Genomic DNA, 27,474 nt, shown 5'->3' with positions numbered 1-27,474 from the left:
GTAAAATAGGGAGTAGGACTGTGAGACCCATGTGGGACGTGGACTGTGTCCAAATTGATTCTGTTGTACACACCCCAGCGATTAGGCCAGCGCCTGTCATATTGTAAGCGCTTACCCAATACCGCAGTTGATCCTGGTTCTGCCACTTGTCTGTTGTGTGACCTTGGGGAAGTCACTTCACTCCTCTGTGCCTCCGCGACCTCATCTGTAAAATGGGGGTCTGATACCTGTTCTTACTTAGACTTTGAGCCCCAAGAGGGATAAGGATTGGGTCTGATTTGATAGTCTTGTGTCTGCCTCATCCTTTTTTCAGTGCTCGGCCCAAAGTAAGTACTTAACGAGTGCCACAATCCTCTAGGGATGGCATTGAGCTCCAGAAGGGACAGAGACCTCCTCCGTGGTTTGGGCAGAGCGATCGGGAGGGGTGAGGCAGGCCTCTGCCATCCCCAGGGCCTTTCCCCACCCCAAAGAGACCTGCCCATTCACTCTGTAAAATAGCCGCTTTATAGAACAGGTCCTCACCCCCCACCCACCGAGTGCCCCCCGACCCCGAGGAGGGAGGGGAATAAAGGCGGGGAGTCAGGCCGAGCTGGACTCAGCCAGTGTCTTTTGAGGGATAAATGCGTCCTTCCTTTTCCTACTGGCTGGGCCGTGGGAGAGCAGGCAGCTTGCCCTGCTTTGCCCCCTTCTTGTGGGGAGGAACAGAGGTCTGAAAAAGAAAAAGAGGGGGGACTGGAATTGAAGACCCCAAACCAACAGCCCCAGCCTGCCCTAGCAGGGTAGCCAGGACAGGCGTGGGCGGCGAGAGCTCGCTGCCTTCTGGGCCCCTTGTTCCCCGGCGGTGGGGACTCCTCCTATCCATCCTCTGCCCTCTCCCTCCTCCAGTTCGTGACCACAGGCGTCTTTTCCCCCTCCCCACTTCCCCCAATTCCGGGGGGATTCCCCCGCCCACTCACCTGGGAGGTGATGGAGGCCCGGAGGGGGCCGAGCCGGCTGGTCCGCGAGAGCAGGGCGATGTCGTGGGGGTTGGGGTGGGCGGGCAGCGGGCGGGGGATGAGCCCCAGGTCCCCCGGCCTGTAGTGTGCCACTCTGCCCAGCTGCTGGAGCAGGGGCCCCAGCGGGGACTCGGCAGGGCTGGAGAGAGGCGGGCCAGGGACCGTCAGTGCATGGGAGCTGACCCAACTTCCAGCCCCTCTGCCCATCCTGGGGCCTGTGCCACTTCCTCTGGCATCTGCCCCCACCCACCGCTCACCTCTGCTCCTGGGGCTCGGCGGCCGGCGGGGGCACAAACTCGGGGACGTGCAGTTGGGCGGCCGCGATCCTGCTCAGCTGGACCAGCAGGCGTTGCAGCAGCTCATTGCGCCGCAGCTGGAACCGCACATCGAAGTGGCCATCCTCCGCGGGTGGCCGCTCCTGCCGGGACAGAGACCTCAGCCAACCGGGCCGCCCCGCCAGACACGTCCGCCACCCCAAAGGCGCCCGCCCAGGCTGCTGGGTATCCGGGGGAGGTTGGCACAGATCAAGCCAGCCTGGTCTCTAGGCTGGGGTCAGGCCAGGCAGTCCTCTCGGTCAGCCGGACTATTCGTTCATTCAGTTGCATTTATTGAATGCTTACTGTGTGCAGAACACTCTACTAAGCACTCAGGACTCTAACAATAAGCAGCGACGGGAGGAAGAGTCGAGGTCAGGCAGGGGGCCGGCGGGTCTAGAGGCTGGCAGCAGCCAGCCAGGCGGCTCGCGTGAGTTGGAGGAAAAAGCCTGAAGCCGGCAGGTGCGGTCATGTGCCAGCTAGGACCCGGGAGTCCCACCGCCCCGCATGGTGGACCCAGCTGTGTTTGGCACCCAGGCCCTCGCCTGCCAGCCACTCACCGACAGGATGTCTTTGAGGGAGTAGGTGGCCTGGGCTAACACCTGCTCCAGGTTCTGCCTCTGCTTCAGTTCCCCATCCAGCTCCTGGTCCAGCCGCTGCCCCTCCTCCTTCCGCTGCTCCACCTCTTCCTCCAGCCGCTTCACCTCCTTCCTGTGCCGGGGGGGTGGGGGCAAGGAGGGGAGTCCACTAGGAGGGAGGGGGCTACCGGGAGGTGAGGAAGGTAGTCCACTAGGAGGGAGAGGGCCACAGGCTCCACCTGACCAAAGGTCCCGATCAGGGGGGGCCAGGAGGCTACCCAGAGGATGCTGAGAGGGTACAGGACATCACGGTCCTTTCCCCTCATCCCAACAAGCCTCTAAGCTCCTTCCCTTTCCCAGGGAGGCAGACTTTTCCTGAGCAGATAAAGCTGGTTTGAATCCTGATGCTTCTACAAGGGACGGGGAGGGGACGAGGGGCTTGGGACCACCTACCTCAGGGCTTGGTTGGTGCTCTGCAGCTGCTTAAAGGCGACTTTCAGCCTGCCCAGCTCCTTCCTCAGCTGACCAGCCTCTTCCACCCCTTGCTGCTGCTCCCGACACTTCTCGCTCAGCAGCTGGATCATCTGGGGAGGACGGAGAGGTGTGGGGGGTGAAGGTGTTTCCTGGCTGGACTGACGGATGACGGATAGACAGCTGCCCACCTCGGCCCCGGTATGGCCCACCACCGCTGCAGGAGCAGGAAATCTTACACGGGGGAAAACAGCCCCAGGAACGCCTCAATCTCCCCGTTCATTCATTCATTCAATCATATTTATTGAGTCCTTACTGTGTGCAGAGCTCTGTACTAGGCGCCTGGGAGAGTACAGTGTCTCCCTTCGCTCCTCCAGCCCAGCCCGCACCCTCTGCCCCTCTGCCGCTCACCTCCTCACTGTACTTCATTCTTGCCTGTCCTGCTGTCGATCCCCGGCCCACGTCCTCCCCCTGGCCTGGAATTCCCTCCCTCCACGCATCCGCCAAGTTAGGTTTCTTCCTCCCTTCAAAGCCCTACTGAGAGCTCACCTCCTCCAAGAGGCTTTCCCAGACTGATCCCCCCTTTTTCCTCTCCTCCTCCTCTTCTCCCACGCCCTACCTCCTTCCCCTCCCCACAGCACCTGTATATATGTATGTACAGATTTATTACTCTATTTACTCTATTTTACTTGTACATATTTACCATCTATTTGTTTTGTTAATCATTCATTCGTTCAATCGTATTGAGCGCTTACTGTGTGCACAGCACTGTACTAAACACTTGGGAAGTACAAGTTGGCAACATATAGAGACGGTCCCTACCCAACAGTGGGCTCACAGTCTAGAAGGGGGAGACAGAGAACAAAACAAACCATATTAACAGAATAAAATAAATAGAATAAATATGTACAAGTAAAATAAATAAATACATAGAGTAATAAATATGTACAAACATATATACATATATACAGGTGCTGTGGGGAAGGGAAGGAGGTAAGGCGGGGGGATGGAGAGGGAGAGGAAGGAGGGGACTCAGTCTCAGTTAATGATGTGCATTTAGCTTTAATTCTATTTATTCTGACGACTTGACACCTGTCCACATGTTTCGTTTTGTTGTCTGTCTCCCCCTTCTAGACTGTGAGCCCGTTGTTGGGTAGGGACCATCTCTGTCACCAACTTGTACTTCCCAAGCGCCTAGTCCAGTGCTCTGCACACAGTAAGCGCTCAATAAATACGATTGAATGAATGAATGCACGTCACAATAAGCAGGCACCTTCCCCTGCCCATGACCAGCTTAGACCCTGCTGGTGGCACCTCTCCCCCGGAGCCCCGTGCCCACCTTCTTGTTGCCGAGGCTGCTCTTGGCCATGGCTTTCTCCGTGCACTGCAGCAGGTCCAGCTGTTTCCGCATCTCCCGCAGGCTGCAGTGCAGCTGCTCGTTCTCCTGCAGCAGGGCCAGGCTGCGGGAGGACGTGCTGGCCAGCTGCAGGGTCACCGTCATGTTCTCCCGGATGGCCCGCCTGGTCGTCTCCGCTATCTGGCTGGAGGAGATTTTGCGGAACTCGGCCGCCACGGTGTTCACCCGCTGGATGATCTCCTTCTTCAGGCTGTGGGGGCGAGAGAAGACCAGGCAATGGGGGCCCCACCTCCCCCCGGGCAGAGGCCTGACTCCACTTACCTGAAATCCATCATCGGTATTAACGTCTGTCTCCCCCTCTAGACTATAAGCTCCCTGTGGGCAGGGAACGGGTCTACCGATTCCGCTGTACTCTCCCAAGTGCTTAGTATAGAGAAGCAGTGTGGCTCAGTGGAAAGAGCCCGGGCTTTGGAGTCAGAGGTCATGGGTTCAAATCTTGGCTCCGCCAATTGTCAGCTGTGTGACTTTGGACAAGTCACTGCTCTGGGCCTCAGTTTCCTCATCTGTAAAATGGGGATGAAGACCGTGAGCCCCTCGTGGGACAACCTGATCACCTTGTAACCTCCCCAGCGCTTAGAACAGTGCTTTGCACAGAGTAAGTGCTTAATAAATGCCATCATTATTATTATTATTATAGTACTCTGCACACTGTAAGTGCCCAATAAATACCATTGATTGCTTGATTACCCTTCCTTCCCTGTGGCCTTCCTGCCCCAGAGCCCCGGCTCTTCTGGGAGCCTCGGGGCAGTGCCCCACAGCAACCCCTAGACGCCTAAGCAGATAGAGCACAGGCCTGAGAGTCAGACAGTCATGGGTTCTAATCCCGGCTCTGCCGCTAGTCTGCTTGGACAAATGGCTTCACTTCCCTGGGCCTCAGTTACTTCATCTGTAAAATGGGGTTTGAGATCGTGAGCCCCATGTGGGACAGGGACTGTGTCCAACCCGATTTTCTTGTATCCACCCCAGCGCTTAATACAGCGCCTGGCACATAGTAAGCCCTTAACAACACAATTACCTCATGGTGCCTCGTTCTTGCCTGTCCCGCCATCGACCCCCGGCCCACGCCATCCCCCGGGCCTGGAATGCCCTCCCTCCCCACATCCGCCAAGCTAGCTCTCTTCCTCCCTTCAAGGCCCTACTGAGAGCTCACCTCCTCCAGGAGGCCTTCCCAGACTGAGCCCCCTCCTTCCTCTCCCCCTCTTCCCCCCTCCATCCACCCCAACTTACCTCCTTCCCTTCCCCACAGCACCTGTATATATGTTTGTACGTATTTATTACTCTATTTATTTATTTATTTTACTTGTACATCTCTATTCTATTTATTTTATTTTGTTAATATGTTTTGTTTTGTTCTCTGTCTCCCCCTTCTAGACTGTGAGCCCACTGTTGAGTAGGGACCGTCTCTCTATGTTGCCAACTTGGACTTCCCAAGCGCTTAGTACAGTGCTCTGCACACAGTAAGCGCTCAATAAATATGATTGATTGATTGATTGATTATTATTACTGACTTGTCCTTGTCCAGCACGGCCTTCTTCTCCAGGTGGTAGATGTGCTCCTTGTATTCCAACTCCTGCTTCTTCAGCTGCTCCTCCAGCAGCGCAAACTGGGCCATCAGCTCCTCCTTCTGAAGTCGGAAGTCCTCCAGGGCAGCCAGCTTCCCCCCTGCATGCCAGAAGCCAGATAAGCGAGAAGGCCTGGCTTCTCCCGTGGGCCCCAGGAACCACCAGAGGATGGAAGCCAGCCCTGCGTTTGGTTTTTGTTTGTTCTAATGACACTTGTCAAGCACTTGCTATGTTTCAAGAACTGGGGAAGATACAAGTGAATCAGGTTGGACAGAGTCCCTGCCTCGCATAGTGCTCACGGTCGAAGTAGGAGGGAGAACTGAGGCACGGAGGAATGAAGTGACTTGCAACAGACAATAATAATAACTGCGGTATTTGTTAAGCACTTACTATGTGCCTGGCACTCTACAAGTAAATCAGGTCCCACGTGGGACTCACGGTTTCCAACTCCATTTTACAGACTGAGGCCCAGAGAAGTGAAGTGACTTGCCCAAGGTCATACAACAGACAAGCGGTGGGGCCGGGATTAGAACCCAGGTCCTCCGGCTCCCAGGCCCGGATTCTTTCCGCTAGGCCGTGCCTCCGCCCCCTCCACTGCGGAAGAGGGTGGAATCCGGCACCCTCCTCTCCCTCCGAGCAGACCCAGCCCAGCAGAGGCAGCCAGATTTCCTCCTGGAGCCAGGACTCTCACCCAGCACCATGTTCTCCGTGGTGAGTTGGTCCTTGGTCTCCTGGAACTCATGGCGGACCTGAGCCAGCTGGGCCTCGAAGGCGTCCTTCTCCGCCTCCTTGGAGAGCTGCAGGCCCTGCAGCTGTTCATTCAGGTCGGTGATCTCGTCCACCCGCTGGTTGAGGGTGCGCTTGAGGAAGGCCACGATCTCCTTCTTGCTGTTGGCCAGCTGCTCAAACTCCAGGCGGAAGAGCTTCTCCTCCACCACCAACTCGTCCCATCTCCGCTGGTACCTGAGGGCAGGGCAGGTGGGATTCACTATGGGTCTTCATCTCCGGGCCCCCCATACTCCTCCACCACCGCCCTGTCCGGGAGCTTCCTCCTCCGACTTCCTCGTCGCCCCTCACTCCGGGGGGATCACACCTTCAAACCCCAGCTCTGGCCCAAGCTGACCTCCTCACCGTACCTCGTTCTCACCTGTCCCGCCATCGACCCCCAGCCCACGTCATCCCCCGGGCCTGGAATGCCCTCCCTCTGCCCATCCGCCAAGCTAGCTCTCTTCCTCCCTTCAAGGCCCTGCTGAGAGCTCACCTCCTCCAGGAGGCCTTCCCAGACTGAGCCCCTTCCTTCCTCTCCCCCTCGTCCCCCTCTCCATGCCCCCCATCTTACCTCCTTCCCTTCCCCACAGCACCTGTATATATGCATATATGTTTGTACATATTTATCACTCTATTTATTTATTTATTTTACCTGTACATATCTATTCTATTTATTTTATTTTGTTAGTATGTTTGGTTTTGTTCTCTGTCTTCCCCTTTTAGACTGTGAGCCCACTGTTGGGTAAGGACTGTCTCTATATGTTGCCAATTTGTACTTCCCCAACGCTTAGTACAGTGCTCTACATATAGTAAGTGCTCAATAAATATGATTGATGATGATGATGATGATGATGACTTAGGGCTCTGGATTCTCCTCTTCCGCCTCTACTTCCATCTTTCCCCACGTTTGGTCCAGGACTTCATAACGCGTGCTGCGTGCCTCGGGATTTTGGGGTCGGGTAGAAGGAATGGGAAAAAGTAGGGGGCGGAGGCAGGGCTGGACCAAAGGTAGGGTAAGTAGGGAAGTAGCATGGCCTAGGGGAAAAAGAACTGGGGCCTGGGAGTCGAGGGATCTGGGTTCTAATTCCCGTTCTGCCACTTTTCTGCGGCAGAATCTTCAACTGTAAAATGGGGATCCAAACCCTGTTCTCCCTCCTTATTAGACTGTGAGCCCCATGTGGGTCGGGGACTGTGCCCAACTTGATTGGCTTGGATCTACTCCAATGCTTTGAACTCTGCTCGACACATAATAGGCACTTAACAAATACCACATTGTGCTGGGCTCAAAAGAGGCTTCCTAACTCCTGAGCAAGAAATTCATTCATCCATTCGATCGTATTTACTGAGCACTTACTTTGTGCAGAGCACTGTACTACTACTACTAATAATTATGATATGTGTTAAGCACTTACTATGTGCCAGACACTGCACTAAGCGCTGGGGTGGATATAAACAAATCGGGTTGGACATAATCCCTGTCCCACGTGGGGTTCACAGTCTCAATCTCCATTTTACAGATGAGGCCACTGGGGTCCAGAGAAGCGAAGTGATGTGCCTAGGAAGCAGTGTGGCGTAATGAGTAGAGCATGGGCCTGGGATTCAAAAGGTCAGGGGTTCTAATCCTGGCTCTGCCACTTGTCTGCTGTGTGGCCTTGGGCAAGTCACTTTGCTTCTCTGTGCCTCAGTTACCTCATCTGTAAAATGGGGATTGAGACTGCAAGCCTTAAGTGGGAAAGGGACCGTTTCTAACCCGAATTGCTTGTATCCACCCCAGTGCTTAGTACAGCGCGTGGCACATAGTAAGCACTTAACAAATACCATTGTTGTTATTATGGTCACTCAGCAGGGAAGTGGCCGAGTCAGGATTAGAACCCATGGCCTTCTGACTCCCATGCCCATGCTCTATCCACTATGCTATGCTGCTTCTCTAAGCGCTTAGGAGAGTACAATAAAATGATAAACAGACACATTCCCAACTTGTACTTCCCAAGTGCTTAGTACAGTGCTCTGCACAAAGTAAGCGCTCAATAAATACGATTGAATGAATGAATGAATTCCCTGCCCACGACAAGTTTCCAACCTAAGGAGGTGGGGAGTGAGCCCATTGTTGGGTAGGGACCATCTCTATATGTTGTCAACTTGTACTTCCCAAGCGCTTAGTACAGTGCTCTGCACACAGTAAGCGCTCAATAAATACGATTGAATGAATTAATGAATGAGACAGTTGTTAATATAAAAAAATGAACGACCGAAATGTGATTCCCCGAGGGGGCCGCGGAGGCAGGGAGGTGGGGGAAGGACCGGCCTGGCCTCAACCCTATCCTCCTGTCTCCGTCCCCTCATGCGTCTCCCCTGCAGAAGCAGCCGGGCGCTTGGGAGTCAGAGGGCATGGGTTCAAATCCCGGCTCCACCACTTGTCAGCTGTGTGACTTTGGGCAAGCCATTTCACTTCTCTGTGCCTCAGTTCCTTCATCTGTAAAATGGGGATGAAGACTGAGCCCCATGAGGGACAACCCCCCAGTGCTTAGAACAGTGCTAGGCACATAGTAAGCGGTTAACAAATGCCATCATTATTATCAGCCACGGCCCCAGGAGAGCTTGGAAGATTCCGCTCCCATTTGACATTCGGGGGACTTTCCCTCCCGGGGCTCCCCATCACCCACCTGGCCAGCCGGCTCTCCAGATCCCGAATCTGGATGAGGTAGAATTCCCGGGTCACCTCCGTGAGGGGCTCCTCGGGGGGTTTGCTGAGAGGATTCGGCTCCTTGGCCCCCTTCTTGCCCTTCTCCCCTTCCTTCGGCGGCATGGTGACAGGCCCTGGCAGGCCTGCTGCGGCTCTTGAGAGAAGCCAGCCCGTCGCTAAGGCAGCTGTTGTACATAGCAACAGGAGTCAGGGTGGGAGGGGGGGATGAAGGGGGGATGAGAGGGGAGCGGGAGGGGTCTTTCCCAAGGGTTGGTCAATTCTGGGCAGGATTCCCGGGGCCCCTGGAGGAGGAAGGGCTGGGAGGCCCAAAGCTGTCCATTCATTCACTCATCATCATCATCATCATCATCAATCGTATTTATTGAGCGCTTACTATGTGCAGAGCACTGTACCAAGCACTTTGGAGTGGGGCTCTGCACCTCTCCTGGCCGGGACCTGCCAGTGAGCCCGCTTAGAGCCCCCTGGCAACGAGCCACCCCTCTTGGAGGGCTAGAAATCGGGACGTCTGATTTTTTAAACGGTATTTGTTAAGCACTTACTATGTGCCAGGCACTGCGAGAAACACTGGGGTAGATACAAAATAATCAGGTTGGACACAGTCCTTGTCATCCTCTTCCCCCCTATCACCACAGCACTTTTTAAATTATTATTATTATCATTTGCATATCTGCATGCTATTTATATTAATATCTGTACCCCTCAGACTGTAAGCTTGTTATGGACAGATAATATTATATTGTTTTATATATATGTCTATATATATGTCTATATATACATTTTTGCATATGTGTATATATACATACACATATATATGCCTGTCATATTGAGAAGCAGCGTGGCTCAGTGGAAAGAGCACAAGCTTGGGAGTCAGAGGTCATGGGTTCTAATCCCACCTCTGCCACTTTTCAGCTTTGTGACTTTGGGCAAGTCACTTAACTTCTCTGTGCCTCAGTTCCCTCACCTGGAAGATGGGGATTAAGACTGTGTGCCCCATGTGGGACAACCTGATTATCTTGTATTCCCCCCATCCAGCACTTAGAACAATGCCTGGCACATAGTAAGCGCTTAACAAATGCCATCATTATTATTATTATTATTATTATATCGTGTTGTACTCTCCCAAGTGCTTAGTACAATGCCCTGCACACAGTAAGTGCTCAATAAATGCAACTGATTGATTGTCCCACATGAGGCTCACAGTCTTAATCCCTATTATGCAGATGAGGGAACTGAGGCCCAGAGAAGTTAAGCGGCTTGCCCAAGGTCACACAGCAGACAAGTGGCTGAGCCGGGATTAAAAACCTAATAATCATAACTGTGGTACTAGTTAAGGACCTACTCTGCACCAGAAACAGGCCTAAGCTCTGGGGGAGTTACAAGATAATCAGGTCGGACCCAGTCCCACACCACACAGGGCTCACCGTCTAACTGGGAGGGAGAACTGGTATTGAATCCCTGTTTTACAGATAAACTGAGGCCCAGAGAAGTTAATCTGTGGCATCTCAAAGACCCCTACCTCTTCCTTGCCTAAGTTTGTCCCCACTAGAGGCAGGGAGGAGGCTGACAACGAGCCCCAGAGCTCTCCCCCTTCCCTTCCCTTCCAGCCTTGTGCAGACATGATCTCACCAGGCACTAGGAGAGGGCAGGGATTGCCCTTGTTTCCGGACAGAAGGGGAAACGGGCGCCCCGAGAGATGGACTACCTCCAGGGTCTCCCAGCAAGGCCAGAACAGGTCTGGGAGGAAAAGACGAGTCAAGTTTCCCAGTTGCTCCAACTCCAGCTGTTCTTCACACGCAGCCCTGGCAATGAGCAGGAAGAATAGTCCTGGGCAGCTGCCCAAGGCATCAAGGCTAAAGCACTCAGGGCTGCACGGAACCAAGGAGGGGAAAACGGGGACGGCCTCAGTCGGGCTGAAGGACTGGGGAGACCAGACCCAAGGAACACAAGGGCGGTGGCCCGGTTCCCCTCCGCCCTAGCGAAGCGCATCCCCCTGGCTCCCCTGCTTGCCCATCCCGGGGTCCCCTGCCCCGCTCAGGCCCTGGAGCTCCTCCAGCTCTTCCCTGGGAAAGCCTCCCCCAGCTCTTTCATTCCGCTTATGTTCAGGAAAACAGAATGAAAGAGGGAATGAAGCAGGGGGAGCTACAAGACGGAGACCAGGGGCTGTTTCTTTGGAGAATTTTTTTCCACTTTATTCCATGAATCAGATCCCAGAAGAGAACCTGCCCCCACCCACCCACTCACCCTCTCCTCACCTCCCCCAACCCCCAGCAGATCTCCCGCTCCAGGGAAGCCATCCGGATATCCAAAGAAGCATCCCCACATCCACGGTGGCACCAGTTAGCTGGCTCTACCCTTTCCCAGCAGGCCCAGAGGCGCTATGGATACAGCAGGAGGGTAGAGACATCCCTAGCAAGGAAAGAGCAAAGGCTAGCAGAGATCCAGCCATGTCCGGACATTCCTAGCTACCTGTTTTGGGTGGGGAGGGCAGGGGGCACAGCCCCTATCCTTTAAACCAGGAGCTTGCCATGCCAACTGGCATGCCCCGATCAGCAAGGGGCTATTTGTGCCTGCCAAATGCCCAAAAGGCACCATTACCCTTTGAGGGAAACTATTCATTAGATGCGCCTCACTGGATCGTTTGAAGTCACTTGAAGATTGGGTAACGCCAGTGAGGGGGTACAGAACAGGGGACCCCTGGTGCACCCTAGACCCTCTGGGCCAAGGGCCAATCCTGAGAGAAAGCACACACGCGTGCGCGTTTGTGTAAGGTTGGGGAGGAACTGCCCCTGGGCAGAGGGGCCCAAGATATCTGCTAAGGGGAAGGAGCCGCTCTCTATGGGGGAAACTGAGGCAGGGGCGGCCCTGTTATCGACTTTCAGGGGACTTCACTTAATTCTTGCCTGCCTGGGTCCACGGAGGTAGGTACCTCTTTTCCCTCCGGCGCAACCTGCCTGAAGCTCCGGAGGGCACCCGGCCGGAGGATCCCCGGAACCCGGCCCTCGGCTCCCGGGGTTACAGCTCGTCCCGGGAGGTAGGGCGCAGGCTGTGCCCGCTGCTGCCCCCGCCATCGAGCCGGGTGTCCTTCAGGGTCTTCTGGGAGCCGCTCCAGCCCGTGGCCCTGGTGTCGTCGTCCCAGATGGTGGAGGTCTCCGTGTCGCTGAGCCACTGGGCGTCCCCGGTATAGTGCGTGGGAAAGGCCAGACTAGGGTGCATGGCGAAGGCCCGCAGGTCCCGGGGACTGAAATGTTGCTTGTAATCCTCGCTGGGGACGAAATGGAGGGGGAAGGTCACGCCGGCTCCACCCGCCCCAGCGCTCGATACACGAAGCTCAGTACGAGGCTCAACACGTCATAAACTCTTAACCCAGAGTACAAATTATTGCTACATCTTCGAGAGGGGTGGGCGGATACGGAGGCCTCCCGGCCTGGAGCTCCAGCTCCTGCTTGAGGCCTAGTTTGATGGGGGATGGAGCCAAGGAGGCAGAATAGCCAGGAAGAAGGACCAGTGGACGGAGAGGAACATGCTGACTGACATCCCCCCCATTCCCCACAGGCGGGGATCCAGCCCAGGACCTCCCCCTGTTGGGTTCTGATCCAGAGCTGCAGATCTGCCATCCATCCGAGAGGCTCCCGCCTCCTCCCTCGCTTCCCAGCCTGGAGGGGGGCCCTGGGGCTGCTGAGTTGTCTTTTCCAGGGCTGGGGGTGGGGGTGGGAGGGATGGGGGCGGGGGGAATGTGACCCAGCAGCTGCTTCTGATTATCGGGGGAAGGAGGGAAGGAGTTGGAGCTGCCGCGGTCGGATTCCGGCAGACACTGGCCCTCGGCTCCCTCCGAGGCAGACCTGCTCCCGACCCCGCATCTCTTGGGGCGTCGGCGAGACCCTGTGCATGCTCACCGATGCCCATTCCACTGTCAAGGGGGTTTCCACCAGAGGAAGTCTCCCGTCTCTCAGGGCCCACACGATTTGACTCTCAGCTCCCACCCCACCCTTACGTAGCTCCAATTCCCCACTGACCCGGCCACCAGGTCCTCCACAGTTGTTCATTCTGCCAATTTTCCTCCTCCCGGACCCTCCCCCTCATCCCTGCCCCGCCCCTGCTGGCTCTCACTTTGGGTGTCTGTCATACATGATGGGCAGGAACTCGTCCACAGGTAGCATCCTGCCGAGGGGCTGGGCTGCCAGCAGCTTGCGGGCCCCACTAAGCGACAGGGCGTAGGCCAGGGTCCAATAGGAATAGTGGGCCACCACCAGGTTGTGGACGCCTGCCACGGCCTCCTCTTCCTCCGACGTCACCTGCTTCCGCCCCAAGTAGCTAGAGGGAGGAGATTCAGAGACCATGATAATAATGACGGGACTTGTTAAGCGCTTACTATGTGCAAACCATAACTGTACAACTTGACACCCGTCCACATGTTTTGTTTTGTTGCCTGTCTCCCCATTCTAGACTGCGAACCCGCTGTTGGGTAGGGACCGCCTCTATATGTTGCCGACTTGTACTTCCCAAGCGCTTAGTACAGTGCTCTGCACACATTAAGTGCTCAATAAATACGATTAAATGAATGAATGAATGCAAAGCACTGTTCTAAGCGCTGGAGGGGATACAAGGTGATCACATTGTTCCCCGTGGGACTCACAGTTTTCATCCCCACTTTACAGATGAGGGAACTGAGGCTCAGAGAAGTGAAGAGAGGTCACACAGCAGACACGTGGGGGAGCCGGGATTGGAATCCATGACCTCTGACTCCCAAGCCCGGGCTCTTTCCACTGAGCCATGCTTGGGATCATACTCCCCACACACCCCTCTCCCCTCCCGATCCCAGCCTTAGACGTGTAGGTGGGGAGCTGCTTTCTGGTCTCTCCCGACGTTAGGGGCTCTACAAACCCTAGGCCGTCTGAAGGTGAGACACGACGAGGGGGAGTTCTGCTGCTGCTTCACGCCCCGGATTCGCAACCCGGCACCCACGTGATCCCCGGTGTAGTGCCCCCTGCGCTGCCCTCCGTCCTCGACCCTCCCCCTCCCCGCCGAGACCCCCATACATCAGGTCCCACTCCAGCTGCTCGGCCTCCACCTCCACCAGTAGCCGTTCCAGTCGACGCTTGAAGTTCGCCTCGAAGCGCACGTCGTCCTCGAGCACCACAACCTGCCCCAGGCCCCGAGCTGCCACCTGCAGGGGCGGAGACAGTGTGGGCGCCGGGAGCAGGCGGAGATATCGTGGGGGCCAGGATGGGGTGGGGAGAACGAGGGAACAGGGATAGGATGAGGGTAGTGTGGGGACCGGGTTGGGAGCAGGGAGAGCATGGAGACTGAGCTGGGAGCAAGGATAATGTGGGGGTCAGGATGGGATGAGGCGAGCATCAGGATGGGATGGGGCAAGCATGGGGATCAGGATGGGATGGGGATGACGTGGGGGTCAGGATGGGAGTGGAGACAACATGGGGAACGGGATCAGATGAGGATAGCTTGGGGTCAGGATGGGATGGGGATAATGTGGGGGTCAGGATGGGAGTAGAGACAACATGGGGATCGTGATCAGATGAGGATAGCTTGGGGTCAGGATGGGATGGGGATAACGTGGGGGTCAGGATGGGAGTAGAGACAACATGGGGATCGGGATCAGATGACGATAGCTTGGGGGTCAGGATGGGATGGGGATAACGTGGGGGTCAGGATGAGAGTAGGGATAGAGTGGGGATCGGGATCGGATGACGAAAGCACAGGGGTCAAGATGGGATGGGGAAAGGGTGGGGATCAGCATGGGAACCAGGCTGAGAGCAGAGATAGGGTGCGATCCAGGACAGGGCAGGGTTGCCAGAGGGGACTTCCCCAGATCTCCCCTCCTGCCCCATCCTGCCTCTACCTTCCCACCCTCATTGGGCACCTCCTTGCTCACCTCCCCTCCAGGCATCTCCCTCATCTTGTCCCCCCCAGGCCCCTCTCCCACCCCCCAGGACCAGGCCCTCACCTCCTCCCAAACAGCATGGTGGCTTAGGAAGCAGCCCACCTCCCCCTTGGTCAGCGTGCGGCCGGAATAAGGGTCATAGTAGCCAGTGAGCAGATCCACACCTAGACTCTTGATGGTGCTGCTGTTGAGGGCACTGGAAGCAATAATCATCATCATTATTATTATTATGGTATTTACTTAACACTATACATCAAGTACTGTATCAAACACCTGGGATGCACTGTCTACAGGGGCATCGAATCCCCACTTCTCAGGCAAGGAAACTGAAGTACAGAGAAGTTAAGTGACTTGTTCGACCTCACAAAGCAGGCAAGTGGTGGAGCCAGAATTCAGACACAGACCTGTGCTCTTTCCACTAGACATGCTGCTCCTCTATTGTTCTCGTGGGGGGAAAGCAGTGGGCAGAGCTAAGGGAAGATCCCTAGATCGGGGGCTAACTGGGGGCATTGGATGCCTAACTATGAGTCCTTGAGCCCCAGAACACCTCACCACTCTGAGAGGGATGAGTCGTAGAGGAGGGCTGGGCTGGGGCAGCTCATCCCCATCTCCTGAGACTCCAGCCTAGTGAAACCTCCTCTCTTCCGTGTACCCCCAAAGCCAAGGTCACAGAACGCCCCCTTTCCTCTCTGCCACGGACCCTCCACCCTGGAGCCTAGAGAGTAGACCCAGAAGGCTAAGCAGAAGGGTCGGGGGCGCAGAGCCAGGCCTCTGGGGGTGGGCGGGCCGCCCCCGAGCCCTCACCTGCCGTCCACGGCCTCCACCACTCTCCCCGCAATCTCCAACTCGTGCAGTGAGTTCAGCATCCGCTCCCTTCGGTCTGGACGGCGGGCCAGGTTGATGACAAACACCTAGAGGCGGCGCCGGGGAGGAAGTTTGCGAGGGGCTTTGGGGGGAGCGAGGAGCCCCTGAACCCCAAGAAACACTTACCTCATCGAATCCCATCTGGCTAGGCTTCTTGGGGGGCAGGGACACGTGGACTGAAGGCTGCATGGGGGGGCCATCCACTGCAACAGAAAGGACAGGATGAGGCGTGGTTTCCTCCCGTCCTTCAGGGAAGACCACAGTGACCCTGCTCCCTTGCTCGGACTGTGAATGCCGATGGAGAGGGAAGGGCAGGAAGGGATTACACTCAAACATGGAGCTAACCCACCCCGCTGCCTTATTCCTCCCGCCGAAATGATGCCCAACCCACCCTGCTGCCTCATTCATCCTTCAAGCCTTGAGAAAGAATCTCTAACCCAGGTACAAAACAACCTACTCATGATAACTCGATCTCATTTATTTCCCCAGTGACCCCTTGTCCCTGTCTCGCCTCTGGCCTGGTACCCCCACCCCTTCCAAATCTGACAGACCACCACTCTCCACCTTCAAAGCCTTATTAAAATCACATCTCCTGCAAGATGCCTTCCTCGACTAACCCCCCATTTTCCCCTGCTCCTTCTCCCTTCTGTGCCACCACTGCACTTGAATTTTTACCCTTTATTCACCTCAACATCATTGCAGTCCCCACCCATTCCCCATCCCATCTTGACCCCCGTGCTTTCATCATCCAATCCCGATCCCCACTCTATTCCCTCTCATCCTGACCCTCACTTTATCCCCATCCCATCCTGACCCCCAAGCTATCCTCATCTGATCCCCATGTTGTCTCTACTCCCATCCTGACCCCCACGTTATCCCCATCACATCCTGATCTCCATGCTCGCCCCACATGCAGTCCCACAGCATTTTATGTACATAGCCGTTATTTATCTTAATCTCTTGTCTCCCCCTCCAGACTGTAAGTTTCTTGTGGACAGGGAATGTGTCTACCAGCTCTGTTATACTGTACTCTCCCCAGAGCTTCATACAGTACTCTGCATACGGTAAGCACTCAATAAATAATAATAACAACAATGATGGTATTTCTTAAGCACTTACTATGTGCCAGGCACTGTACTAAGTGCTGGGGAGGATACGAGCAAATTGAGTTGGACACAGTCCCTGTCCCATGTGGGGCTCACAGACTCAAAACTCATTTTACAGATGAGGTAACTGAGGCACAGAGTGGTGAAGTGACTTGCCCAACGTCACACAGCAGATAGGTGGTGGAGCCAGGTTTAGAAAGCATGCCTTTCTGACTCCCAGGGCCATGCTCTATCCACTTCACCATGCTGCTTCTCTAAAATTGATTGATTGATTGGAGGGGTGGGTTGGGATCCACAGGACTAGAGCTGGGAAGGAAGAGCAAAGCCAGGAGTCCCAGCACCCCCTCCTCCCACCACAGCATGAATTGTCTATAGCCGGAGCTTGAGGGGCAAGGGAGATGGGGTGGGCGGAGACTCTGGTGATCATGCCCCCTCACCCATGGCCTCCAGGACCAGGTGGATAAAGTTGACCCTGTCGTCCTCCAGACTCTGGTGGGGCTGGGCGGGCACGTTCATGTAGCCGAAGCGCTGCTGGTTGCAGACGTGGATGGAGACACCTGGCAGAGAGGTGAGATGGTGGCTTGTCAGGAATCTTCCAGAAGCTCTGCCCTCCCTCCTCCTCCATCCTCCCCTCTGCCTGCTGCCCTCATTCATCCCTCCCACTGGGAACCCATGAGGGGCAGGAAGAAGTTTTATCCGGGTCAGATGGGGCAACTGAGGCATGGAGTGATCGGGGCACGGTTGAGGATGGGGACCCAAGCGCTCTGGTACCTAGCTAGCTTGATGGGCCAGTGGGCTAGCTCCCTGATAATTCCTTCTGCTTCCTTCTCTATTCCAAATTCAGTTCCTCCCACCCCTCCCCAGACCCCAACAGCCACTCCATCTCCTCCTCCCCTTCCCAGACTCCCAACCCTCCCTGCCCATCACCTGCAGCCTGGCAGGAGAACGCAAAGACGATGATGTCATCGAACGGCCAGGTGTAGTTGGGGTGGGGGGGGGTAGAAGGCAAGCCGGGCGGCCCCCTCCCCGTGGAGAGCCAGCAGGAAAGTGGAGTGGACCATGGGGACTGAGAAACAGCCCAGCCGCTGCCGCTTCTTGGTGGGAAAATATTCCACCGTGCGTCGGTAATACCCCTGGGGGGACAGGGCCGCCCTGGAGCTGGGGAAGGAGTGGAGAGGGGGAGCAGAGTCCAGTCTGCCCCCTGCTCCACACCCCCATACTGCTCCCTGACTCCAAGAAATCCTCTCCAGCTCCCAGTTCTGCTCCTAGTCCCTTCCTGGGTCCCAGCAGCCCCCTCCCGCATTGCCCTGATGCCCTCTGCAGCCTCCTGCAGCCCAGGAGACTCAGCCTTTGAACATGGTGGGGGGGGTCCCAGGTGCTGTAGGGGCTGGCCGGGGAGGTGGGGGGGGTCCGGGTTCCAGCCAGAGCCTCACCTGGGGGGTGATCCCGCACCAGAAGTTGGAATAGAAGGTCTGGGAGTCCAGCATGGGGGCCACCACCGACCGCCCTTCCTCCACCAGGAAGCGCAGCGTCTGGTTGTTGGTCAAGATGTTGTCCGTGTCGGCAAACTGAAGCAGGGAGAGGCCGGCTCCATCCGAAACCCTAATCTTCCTCCCACCCCGGAATTGACCGGGGCTGGGAGGGGGCGCATTGGAATTGGAGTACCCCTCCCATCCAGGCCCAAGTGAGATCCAGGCCGGCAGGGAGGACGTCCATCCCGCTAGGAGATCCCCCGGGGAATCTGATGCGATCTGGAGCGTAGGCTGGAGAGATCCTGTCCAGGAACCTGTCCTGACCCAGGGTCCGGCCCAGAGACCCGGGACAGGGGATCCCGCCGGCCAGCCGCACCGGGGTTTCCTGGGTCAGGGGTCGGGGGAAGAGGTTGGGTAGCCCACCCCTGCTTACCAAGATATAGTCAGCCCCCCAAGCCCGAGCAAAGTCCAGGGCCTCCTGCCTCAGCTCCATGAGGAATTGGTAGCGCTCCCTGGTCCAGTGTTTAGGGCCTTCCTCCTCCGGGTACAACCTGTGTGGGGGTCAGAGACCAGACCGGGCAGGGCATGGGGCAGTTGTCCACTACTCCAATGGAGTGGGAGTGGGCAAAGCGGGGCCCTCAGGGAGCAGAAGGACCCTTGGAGGGGCTCAGGCTAGGCCCCTAGTCCTCTCCCCAAGCAGCACAACAGGTAGAGAGCATCACAATCCCCCATCTTCGCTACTCCATCACCACCCCACCGTCCCTCCTCCTCCGGCTCCCCACCTAGGCTCGCCTTGGGGACGCCACGTCACTGAGGCATAGTCCTTGCCCACGGCCGCCAGCCACTCCTGCAGCATCTGCGTCGTGTTGTCCTCGTTGTGGTCCGTAGCGCACCTGTGGCAGACTGGAGTTGGGGTGGGGGGACGGTGGCACCCCGCCCCCCACCAACCCCCCTGGGGGCATCTCTGGTCTGGGCAGGGACGACGGACTGTTGGAATTCTGTTCTGTGAAACTCTTGGGCCAGAAAGGGACTCCCAGACGGTCCCACGGGGAGAGTCCAGGGGCCCTGACGAGACAGCGGCTCAACTGGAAGTGACGTGGCTGCGGGGGCAGAGCCCTGAATCAGAACAGTGGTGGCCTCTGTCCAAGCTCGGCGGCCGACCCACCGGGCACCCTGGAGTCCTGGCTTCTCCCTCTGTCCAACGGGGCCCTCCTGGGCCACAGCAAGGGTCTGAAAGGGGCCTTGGTGTGGGAGATGAAGGAAGGGGAGGGAGATTGCCAAGGCTTTCAGAGCTGATGAAAAGAGAGCTGGGAGTCAGGAGCCCTGGGTTCAAATACTGGCTCTGCCAGTGACTCACTGCATGAGCCTGGCCAAACAACCTCTCTCGGCCTCAGTTTACCGGTCTGTGAAATGGAGAAAGTAATCTGCCTCCTCCCTCTCTACAGGTTGGTGTGCGAGTAGAGAAGCCGCATAACCTAGCAGATACAGCACAGGCCTGGGAGACAGAAGAACGTGGGTTCTAGTCCCAGCTCCATCACTTTGCCTGCTGTGTGACCTTGGGCAAGTCACTTCACTTCTCTGGGCCTTAGTTACCTCATCTGTAAAATGGGGATTAAGACTTTGAGCCCCTCAGGGACTGTAACCAACCTGATTAACTAATATCTACCCCAGCGCTTAGTAAAGTGCCTGTCACATAATAAGCACAAGTACCATAAAAGAAATGTCAAGACAGTGTAGAGATGAGAGTTCTTAGGAAGAAAAGTGCAGCCTCTGTGTTTGAGGAGCAGTGTGGCCTAGCAGAAGGAGCACGCTTTGCCACTTGCCTGCTGTTTGAACTTGGGCAAGTCATTTGTACCTCTGTTTCCTCATCTGTAAAATGGGGATTCAATAGCTGTTCTCTCTCCTACTCAGACCGTGAGCCTTGTGAATGTCAAGGACTGTTTCAGACTTGAATATCTTGCATCTCCTACAGAGAATGCTTGGCACATAGTAAGCTCTTTAATAAAGGCCACAAATTTTTGTTTGTTTTTTTCCCCCAGTGGTTCCTGAGAGGTCACCCAATGGTGGGATCCCCCCTGCCCTGGGCCAAGTCCTCATTTTAAAAAGTTTCTTTTTCCTTAAGGCCTCAGCCCGGCCCAGAGCAGCCCCCAGGAGAGTTGAGAAAACAACGTGTCATTCACAGCTGGAAAGTTCCCTGCTCCCCAAATTACAGGCTGCAGGGCCAACCATTCTTCCCCTGCTCCACCCCACACCACTCCTCCCCAACAATACCCGCTCACACACGCAGACACACACACAGATACAGTGCGGAGTGGGGGTACACAACCCCACTCCCCAGTTTAACTCCCTGCCCAAAGAGCTAGAATTCCAGAAGTGGAAAGATGCCCAACCCCATCCTGCGGATGGCAGAGCTCCAGTCCCACCTCCTGGTCGCCCCCTGAGCCCCTGTGCCCACCATCTCCCCCCTTCCCGCCAAAAGGGTCTCCTGGGACTCCATGGGGAAACACGGGAGGGGCCGGAGAGGGCCTGGGACCACTGCAGGGGCCTCCACTTCCCTGCCTTGAACTTTGACCTGAGGGAGGTAGTTCCCAGGGTGGGGGGTCAGGGGAGGCGGATTGTTGTGTTCCCAATAATCATCACCCCGACCCCAGCTCGGTCCCAGATTGAGGGCTGGGGCTGATCAGGAGAGGGACGTGGCCTTTACTAAGGGAACGGATGGGGTGGGGGGAATCCACTCAGGGAACATATCCGCTAATATTGCTGTATCGTACTGTCCCAATCACTGAGTGCGGTGCTCCGTGTACAGAAAGTGCTCAATAAATACTACTGATTGATTGAATGAAAGGGATCCACCCTCTAAGGAGCCTGGCAGGATTCCCTGAGGGGGTTCTGCCATCCCCTCACCCAAGAGGGGAGGGGGACACCCCAACTCATGCCGTTCCTCCTGCAAGGGGCATGGGCCCAACCACCAACAAGCCTCAGGGGCAGGGGCAGGACGGGCGGGTCCAGGCCTGGGATGCCTCTGAACTCAGGGAGAGGTCATAGGGCACCCCAGGGGCACCGCCGTGGGCACGGGTCCCAGAACCGGCACCTCTGTGGGTCTCAGAGCCAGCTGGTCCCCGGCAATAGGGGTTGGGAACTTCTTGACCGGGAGCCCGTTATTGGGTAGGGACTGTCTCTATCTGTTGCTGACTTGTCCTTCCCCAGCGTTTCGTCCAGTGCTCTGCACACAGTGAGCGCTCAATAAATACGATAGAAGGAATGAATGATGGTACCGACACCTGTCTACTTTTTTTGTTTTGTTGTCTGTCTCCCCCTGCTAGACTTGGGAGTCCGTCGTTGGGGAGGGACCGTCTCTGTCTGTTGCCGACTTGTCCTTCCCCAGTGCTTTGTCCAGTGCTCTGCACACAGTGAGCGCTCAATAAATATGATAGAAGGAATGAATGATGGTATCAACACCCGTCTACGTGTTTTGTTTTGTTGTCTGTCTCCCCCTGCTATACTTGGGAGCCTGTCGTTGGGGAGGGACCATCTCTGTCTGTCGCCGACTTGTCCTTCCCCAGCGCTTTGTCCGGTGCTGTGCACACAGTGAGCACTCAATAAATATGATGAAAGGAATGAATGATGGTATTGACACCCATCTACTTGTTTTGTTGTCTGTCTCCCCCTGCTAGACTGGGAGCCTGTCGTTGGGGAGGGACTGTCTCTCTCTGTCGCCGACTTGTCCTTCCCCAGCGCTTCGTCCAGTGCTCTGCACACAGTGAGCGCTCAATAAATATGATGAAAGGAATGAATGATGGTATCGACACCCGTCTACTTGTTTTGTTGTCTGTCTCCCCCCGCTAAACTGGGAGTTCGTTGTTGGGGAGGGACCGTCTCTGTCTGTCGCCGACTTGTCCTTCCCCAGCGCTTCGTCCAGTGCTCTGCACACAGTGAGCGCTCAATAAATACGATGGAATGAATGCAAGCTCCCCGGGCGACCCCGGGTCGGGCTCGAAAGCCCTGGGCCGGTGGAGGGGGCGGATGCCCCGGCCGTGCCCCCCACCCCGAAACGGGCTCGGTGGGCAGGGCTCCCGGGCGTCCTGTCGGTCTCACCAGAGGGCGAGGCGGCCCTTGGGGTAGTCCAGCCGGTCCAGGGCGCCCAGAAAGTGCGGCAGCGAGTGGGCGGCGTTGCGGGCCAGCAGGGCGATGAGCACGGAGGGGTCCAGAGGCGGTGGGCCGGTGGCCGGGCCCCCCGGTTGCCCGGTGGCCCGGCCCGGGACCGGCAGCCCCAGCAACGGGAGGAGCAGGAGGGCGGCCAGAGGCGGGGGCATGGCGAGCAGCGGGAGGGAGGGAGGGAGGGAGGGACGGATGGACGGATGGGTGCGAGGAGCCGAGGGCCGGCGAGGGGGCCCAGGGGGGAGCCAAGCCCCGGAATGGGCCGGGCATCGGGCCCGAGCTGGGATCCAGGCCCAGCCCAGCCCTGACGACATCGATGACAAGGCCCGGGACACTCCCCTCCCCCCGACCCTGCCCGGGACGGCGGTGGAGGGCAGGGGGCGGGCAAGGGCGGACAGTGACGGGGAGGGCCATGCAGGGACCGGCGGAGGCGGCAGAGGAGGGACGGGGATGGGGAGGGGCCCGTCGGGAGCTAGCAGAGCCGGGTAAGGGTCAGCAGGGGCACAGAGAGGCGGGTAAGGATGGGCAGGGGCCGGCAGAGGCGAGCAAGGATGGGCAGGGGCCGGCAGAGGCGGGCAAGGGTGGGCAGGGGCCAGCAGAGGCGGGCAAGGATGGGCAGGGGCCAGCAGAGGCGGGCAAGGGTGGGCAGGGGCCGGCAGAGGCCGGCAAGGATGGGCAGGGGCCGGCAGAGGCCGGCATGGGTGGGCAGGGGCCAGCAGAGGCGGGCAAGGATGGGCAGGGGGCAGCAGAGGCGGGCAAGGATGGGCAGGGGTGGGTAGGGGGCCATCGGGAACAAGCAGAGGCGGGCAGGGGTCAGCAGGGGCACGCAGAGGCAGGCAAGGGCGGGCAGGCGAGAGCAGGGGGTGGGCAGAGGTGGGCAAGAATGAGCAGGGGCCAGCAGAGGCGGGAAAGGATGGGCAGGGGCCAGCAGAGGCGGGCAAGGGTGGGCAGGGGCCAGCAGAGGCTGGCAAGGATGGGCAGGGGTGGGTAGGGGGGCCATCGGGAACAAGCAGAGGCGGGCAGGGGTCAGCAGGGGCACGCAGAGGCAGGCAAGGGCGGGCAGGTGAGAGCAAGGGGTGGGCAGAGGTGGGCAAGAATGAGCAGGGGCCAGCAGAGGCGGGAAAGGATGGGCAGGGGCCAGCAGAGGCAGGCAAGGATGGGCAGGGTGGGTAGGGGGGCCATCGGGAACAAGCAGAGGTGGGCAGGGGTCAGCAGGGGCACGCAGAGGCAGGCAAGGGTGGGCAGGTGAGAGCAGGGGGTGGGCACAGGTGGGCAAGAATGAGCAGGGGCCAGCAGAGGCGGGAAAGGATGGGCAGGGGCCAGCAGAGGCAGGCAAGGATGGGCAGGGTGGGTAGGGGGCCATCGGGAACAAGCAGAGGTGGGCAGGGGTCAGCAGGGGCACGCAGAGGCAGGCAAGGGTGGGCAGGTGAGAGCAGGGGGTGGGCACAGGTGGGCAAGAATGAGCAGGGGCCAGCAGAGGCGGGAAAGGATGGTCAGGGGCCAGCAGAGGCGGGCAAGGATGGGCAGGGTGAGTAGGGGGCCATCGGGAACAAGCAGAGGTGGGCAGGGGTCAGCAGGGGCACGCAGAGGCAGGCAAGGGCGGGCAGGCGAGAGCAGGGGGTGGGCAGAGGTGGGCAAGAATGGGCAGGAGCCAGCAGAGGTGGGAAAGGATGGGCAGGGGCCAGCAGAGGTGGGCAAGGATGGGCAGGGGCCTGTCGGGGGCAAGCAGAAACGGGTAGGGATCAGCAGGGGTGCGCAGAGGCAGGCAGGGGCAGCTGGAGGCGGGCAGAGGCAGGCAATAATGGGCAGGGGTGGGTAGGGGCCTGTTGGGGACAAGCAGAGGTGGGTAGGAGTCAGCAGGGATGGGCAGAGGCAGGCAAGGATGGGCAGGGATGGGTAGGGGCTCATCGGGGGCAAACAGAGGTAGGCAGGGGCCTGCAGGGACCAGAACAGGCCAGACAGAGCCCCTGGGAGACAAGGAGTTATGGGGGTGGGGTGAAGCGGCGTGGCTCAGTGGAAAGAGCCCAGGCTTGGGAGTCAGAGATCATGGGTTCTCATCCCGGCTCCGCCACTTAGCTGTGTGACATTGGGCAAGTCACTTAACTTCTCTGTGCCTCAGTGGCCTCATCTGTAAAGTGGGGATGAAGACTGTGAGCCCCACTTGGGACAACCTGACCACCTTGTAACCACCCCGCCAGCGCTTAGAACAGTGCTTTGCACGTAGTAAATGCTTAACAAATGCCATTATTATTATTATTGGGAGAGGAATCATTCATTCATTCAATCGTTTTATTGAGCGCTCACTGTGTGCAGAGCACTGTACTAAGTGCTTGGAAAGTACAATTCAGCACCAAATAGAGACAATCCCTACCCAACAACAGGCTCCCAGTCTAGAACATATAATAGTCTAGAATAATAATAATGATGGTATTTGTTAGGCACTTACTGAGTGCCAAGCACTGTTCCAAGTGCTGAGTACAACACAGCAATATAATGGACATATTCCCTGCCCATATTATTATTCCCCGCCCACAGCGAGCTTATAATAATAATAACAATGTTGATACTTGTTAAGCGCTTACTATCTGCCAAGCACTGTTCTAAGTGCTGGGGCAGATACAGGGTAATCAGGTTGTCCCATGTGGGGCTCACAGTCTTCATCCCCATTTTACAGATGAGGTCACTGAGGCATAGAGAAGTGAAGTGACTTGCCCAAGGTCACACAGCTGCCAAGTGACAGAGTCGGGATTAGAACGCAGGACCTCTGACTCCCAAGTCCGGGCTCTTTCCACTAAGCCACGCTGCTTCCAATAATTATGGTATTTATTAAGCGCCTACTATATGCCAAGCAGTGTTCTAAGCACTTGGGTAGATGGTAGTCAGATTGTCCCACGTGGGGCTCACATTTTATATCCCCATTTTACAGATGAGGTAACTGAGGCACAGAGAAGTTAAGTGACTTGCCCATAGTCGCATAGCCGACAAGTGGCAGAGCCGGGATTCGACCCCACAACCTCTGACTCCCAAGCCCGTGTCCTTTCCGCTAAGCCATGCTGCTGGGGGAGACAGACATTCATACAGATAAAATAAATAAATAAATTGTGGATAAGTACCTAAGTGCTGTGGGGCTGGGCGACGCAGAAGGGAGGGGGAAAAGAGGAAATGAAGGCTTAGTCGGGGAAGGCTTCTTGGAGGAGATGTGCCTTCAGTAAGGCTTTGAAAGTGGGGAGAGTCATTGGGATGGATCCCAGGTGGACCGGGGTAATAATAATTATGGTACTTGTTAAGCGCCTACTATGTGCCAAGCACTGTTCGAAGCACTGGGGAGATACAAGGTCATCAGGTTGTCCCAGGTGGGGCTCGCAGTCTTAATCCCCATTTTACAGATGAGGTCACTGAGGCCCAGAGTGAGCCCGCTGCTGGGTAGGGGCCGTCTCTATATGTTGCCAACTTGTACTTCCCAAGCACTTAGTACAGTGCTCTGCACACAGTAAGCGCTCAATAAATACGATTGAATGAATGAGTGACTTGCCCAAGGTCGCACAGCAGACAAGTGGTGGAGCGGAATTAGAACCCACGACCTTCTAACTCCCAGATCCGGGCTCTATCTATTATACTATGTCGCTTCCTAATGGGCTCGGCCTTCGCCTTCTGCCCCAAGAATAGACCCAAACAACCTCTGCCCTCTCTTAAACTCACCTGGAGTTCGGCTTCCTCCTGGCAACTCACCTTGTTTGGAAGAGACATGACCCGTTAACCCTTGGAATATGACAAACTTCCTCCAGTTGTCACCTCAAGTTCCGGTGGCAGGCCCGGGTTCCATCTTGCCCCTCCGGAATTCCCGCCTCCAGGTCGCGGGACTTGGATCGGCGAAGTAAAGCGCTTAACAAACACCGTTTAATGAAGTGACAGTGTCAGGAAAAGTGAAACAAGGGATCTTGGGGTGAGCGTCCTCAGACTTCCCACTACTCAAGGCAAACAGTCCTTAGTTGGAAAGAGCAGAGGAATGGGAATGGGAGGCTTCGAAGGTGGGGAGAGTCATTGGGTGACTACAGAAACGCTCTGGGCATGTCACTCCCCTCCTCAAAAAAATCTCCAGTCGTTGCCTATCAACCTTTGAATGAAGGTTCAAAGCTGTCCATCCCCTGGCCCCCTCCTACCTCACCTCCCTTCTCTCCTTCTCCAGCCCAGCCCACACCCTCCGCTCCTCTGCCGCTAATCTCCTCACTGTTAGGCCTCGTTCTCGCCTGTCCCGCCATCGACCCCCGGCCCACGTCCTCCCCCTGGCCTGGAATGCCCCCCCTCCGTCCATCCGCCAAACTAGCTCTCTTCCCCCCTTCAAAGCCCTACTGAGAGCTCACCTCCTTCAGGAGGCCTTCCCTGACTGAGCCCCCCTTTTCCTCTCCTCCTCCTCCCCTCCCCATCTCCTTTCACCCTACTCCCTTCCCCTCCCCATAGCACTTGTGTACATTTGTACAGATGTATTACTCTATTTTATTAATAATGTGCTATAATTCTATTTATTCTGATGGTATTGACACTTGCCTACTTGTTTTGTTGTCTGTCTCCCCCTTCTAGTCTGTGATCCCGTTGTTGGGTAGAGACCCGTCTCTATGTGTTGCCGATTTGTACTTCCCAAGCGCTTAGTACAGTGCTCTGCACACAGTAAGCGCTCAATAAATACAAATGAATGAATGAACGATGGACCCCAGACGGTTCAAGGATGGCCTCGGCCTTTGCTCTCCTCCTCTTACCTTACCAAGCTGTTGAAGCCATGGGAACAAAGGAGTTTCTGAAAGTAGTGGGAGAAGATGGAGAATAGAAGGGGTCCAGAAATGAGCCCTAAGGGGCTCCCACCAGTAGAGGAGAAGCCCATGGAAGAGACTGGGAAGGATTGTCCGGAGACAGCAGGAGAACCAGGATGGTGTCAGTGAAGGCAAAGTCAAGTAATGTGGGGTCAAGGGAGGATTTTTTTTAGGATAGAGGATTCATGGGCGTAATTGATTGGTAATTTCTAGACTGTAAACTCGATGTGGGCAGGGAAAAATGCCTGCTAATCCTGGTGTATTAATAATGATGGCATTTATTAAGCGCTTACTATGTGCAAAGCACTCTCCCAAGCAGTACAGTGCTCTGCACACAGTAAGCACTCAATAAATACCACTG

At 56.6% G+C, this 27,474-nt stretch overlaps 2 protein-coding genes across 3 annotated transcripts; both read right to left on the bottom strand.

The window, feature by feature from the left end:
• Nucleotides 1-488: 488 nt before the first annotated feature.
• On the bottom strand, nucleotides 489-10,593 carry CFAP157 (cilia and flagella associated protein 157). Of its 2 annotated transcripts, none has more exons than XM_038745463.1 (10): nucleotides 10,512-10,593; nucleotides 8,769-8,973; nucleotides 6,029-6,300; nucleotides 5,284-5,437; nucleotides 3,698-3,965; nucleotides 2,341-2,471; nucleotides 1,870-2,020; nucleotides 1,253-1,413; nucleotides 957-1,134; nucleotides 489-709 (listed from the first exon to the last, which is right to left on the bottom strand). In XM_038745463.1, the coding sequence occupies exons 2-10, from the start codon at nucleotides 8,909-8,911 to the stop codon at nucleotides 638-640; spliced, it is 1,530 nt and encodes a 509-aa protein (XP_038601391.1). In that variant the 5' UTR covers nucleotides 8,912-8,973; nucleotides 10,512-10,593; the 3' UTR covers nucleotides 489-637. The 2 variants fall into 2 exon arrangements, with proteins under 2 accessions (XP_038601391.1, XP_038601392.1); XM_038745464.1 differs by having other exon boundaries at nucleotides 8,769-8,942; nucleotides 10,512-10,543.
• Nucleotides 10,594-11,801: 1,208 nt separating this feature from the next.
• On the bottom strand, nucleotides 11,802-22,418 carry CERCAM (cerebral endothelial cell adhesion molecule). The gene is given in 13 exon segments (XM_038745462.1): nucleotides 11,802-12,071; nucleotides 12,917-13,120; nucleotides 13,846-13,973; nucleotides 14,772-14,904; nucleotides 15,513-15,619; nucleotides 15,699-15,775; nucleotides 17,116-17,235; nucleotides 17,606-17,675; nucleotides 17,677-17,811; nucleotides 18,112-18,246; nucleotides 18,584-18,701; nucleotides 18,933-19,043; nucleotides 22,246-22,418. Coding segments are annotated over 12 exon segments (1,551 nt in total). The 5' UTR covers nucleotides 19,007-19,043; nucleotides 22,246-22,418; the 3' UTR covers nucleotides 11,802-11,821.
• Between the last annotated feature and the right edge of the window lie 5,056 nt (nucleotides 22,419-27,474).

The sequence above is a fragment of the Tachyglossus aculeatus genome, chromosome 4 (assembly GCF_015852505.1).
Source record: "Tachyglossus aculeatus isolate mTacAcu1 chromosome 4, mTacAcu1.pri, whole genome shotgun sequence".
Taxonomy (NCBI): domain Eukaryota; kingdom Metazoa; phylum Chordata; class Mammalia; order Monotremata; family Tachyglossidae; genus Tachyglossus; species Tachyglossus aculeatus.
This window is presented reverse-complemented; position numbering and strand designations above follow the sequence as displayed.

Excerpts from the sequence above, each read along its gene's own strand:
- CFAP157 (XM_038745463.1), bottom strand. The coding sequence starts at position 8,911 with ATGCCGCCGAAGGAAGGGGAGAAGGGCAAGAAGGGGGCCAAGGAGCCG. Across the intron at positions 3,966-5,283 it reads GCCGTGCTGGACAAGGACAA|CCTGAAGAAGGAGATCATCC; the intron begins GTCAGTAATAAT and ends TCGCCCCCACAG. Across the intron at positions 2,472-3,697 it reads GCAGCCTCGGCAACAAGAAG|ATGATCCAGCTGCTGAGCGA; the intron begins GTGGGCACGGGG and ends CGTCCTCCCCAG.